The 676-nt window shown below is 70.4% G+C and overlaps 1 protein-coding gene across 1 annotated transcript in view; it reads left to right on the top strand.

Annotated features, from left to right (window-relative positions):
* Nucleotides 1-315: 315 nt before the first annotated feature.
* The window catches only part of LOC103251209 (neuronal PAS domain-containing protein 1-like), a gene marked incomplete at both ends in the record, with an annotated part of 17,281 nt that continues 16,920 nt past the window's right edge, over nucleotides 316-676 (top strand). Inside the window, 2 exons of the mRNA XM_021708443.1 lie at nucleotides 316-400; nucleotides 514-676. Of these exons, the coding sequence (XP_021564118.1) occupies nucleotides 316-400; nucleotides 514-676 (248 nt within the window). The remainder of the gene's footprint in view (nucleotides 401-513) is intronic.

The following is a 676-nucleotide window of genomic DNA, read 5'->3' as shown; positions in this document are numbered from 1 at the left end:
GCCCCTTCTCGCCGGCCTTTCTCTCCGCGCCCCCGGGGAGGACTCGCACCCAGCCTCCTGCCCCGGCCCTGGGGGCCGGGCTTGCGTCCCCTGCGTTGCTCGACCATTGTTCTGCCCCGCGTCCTCGCGTCGCCTCTGGTTCCCTTCTCAGAGTCCATTCCCAACGTTATTATTATTATTTTAATCGAGGCGGGGGTCTCGCTCTGTTGTCCCGGCTGGGCTCGAACTCCTGGCCTCAAGCGAGCTTCCCGCCTCGCCCTCTCCGGGCCATGCCCCGCACTCTCAGTCTCTCCCCCTTCGTCCTCCTCCCCCCAGAGTTCACACTCAGGGTGCTGTCCCCACGGCCGCAGACCGGGCGTAGGATGCCCACTCAGGCCCGCCCCCGCCTCCAGAGGGTTCGGTCCGCTCCCGCCGTCCCCTCCGGTCCCCAAAACCCAGGAGGCGGGCTCGCCCCGGGCCCCGCTGCCCGGCGCCGACGACCTCCCTGACGCCTCCTCCGCGCCGCCCGTCCAGCCCGCAGGCGCAGCGCAAGGAGAAGTCCCGGAACGCGGCGCGCTCGCGGCGCGGGAAGGAGAACCTGGAGTTCTTCGAGCTGGCCAAGCTGCTCCCGCTGCCCGGCGCCATCTCCAGCCAGCTGGACAAGGCGTCCGTCGTGCGCCTCAGCGTCACCTACCTC

This window comes from Carlito syrichta, unplaced genomic scaffold, assembly GCF_000164805.1.
Source record: "Carlito syrichta isolate Samal-C Ts95f unplaced genomic scaffold, Tarsius_syrichta-2.0.1 Scaffold136986, whole genome shotgun sequence".
Lineage (NCBI taxonomy): Eukaryota > Metazoa > Chordata > Mammalia > Primates > Tarsiidae > Carlito > Carlito syrichta.
The sequence above is the reverse complement of the archived record's forward strand: the minus strand, read 5'-3'. Positions and strand labels throughout refer to the sequence as shown.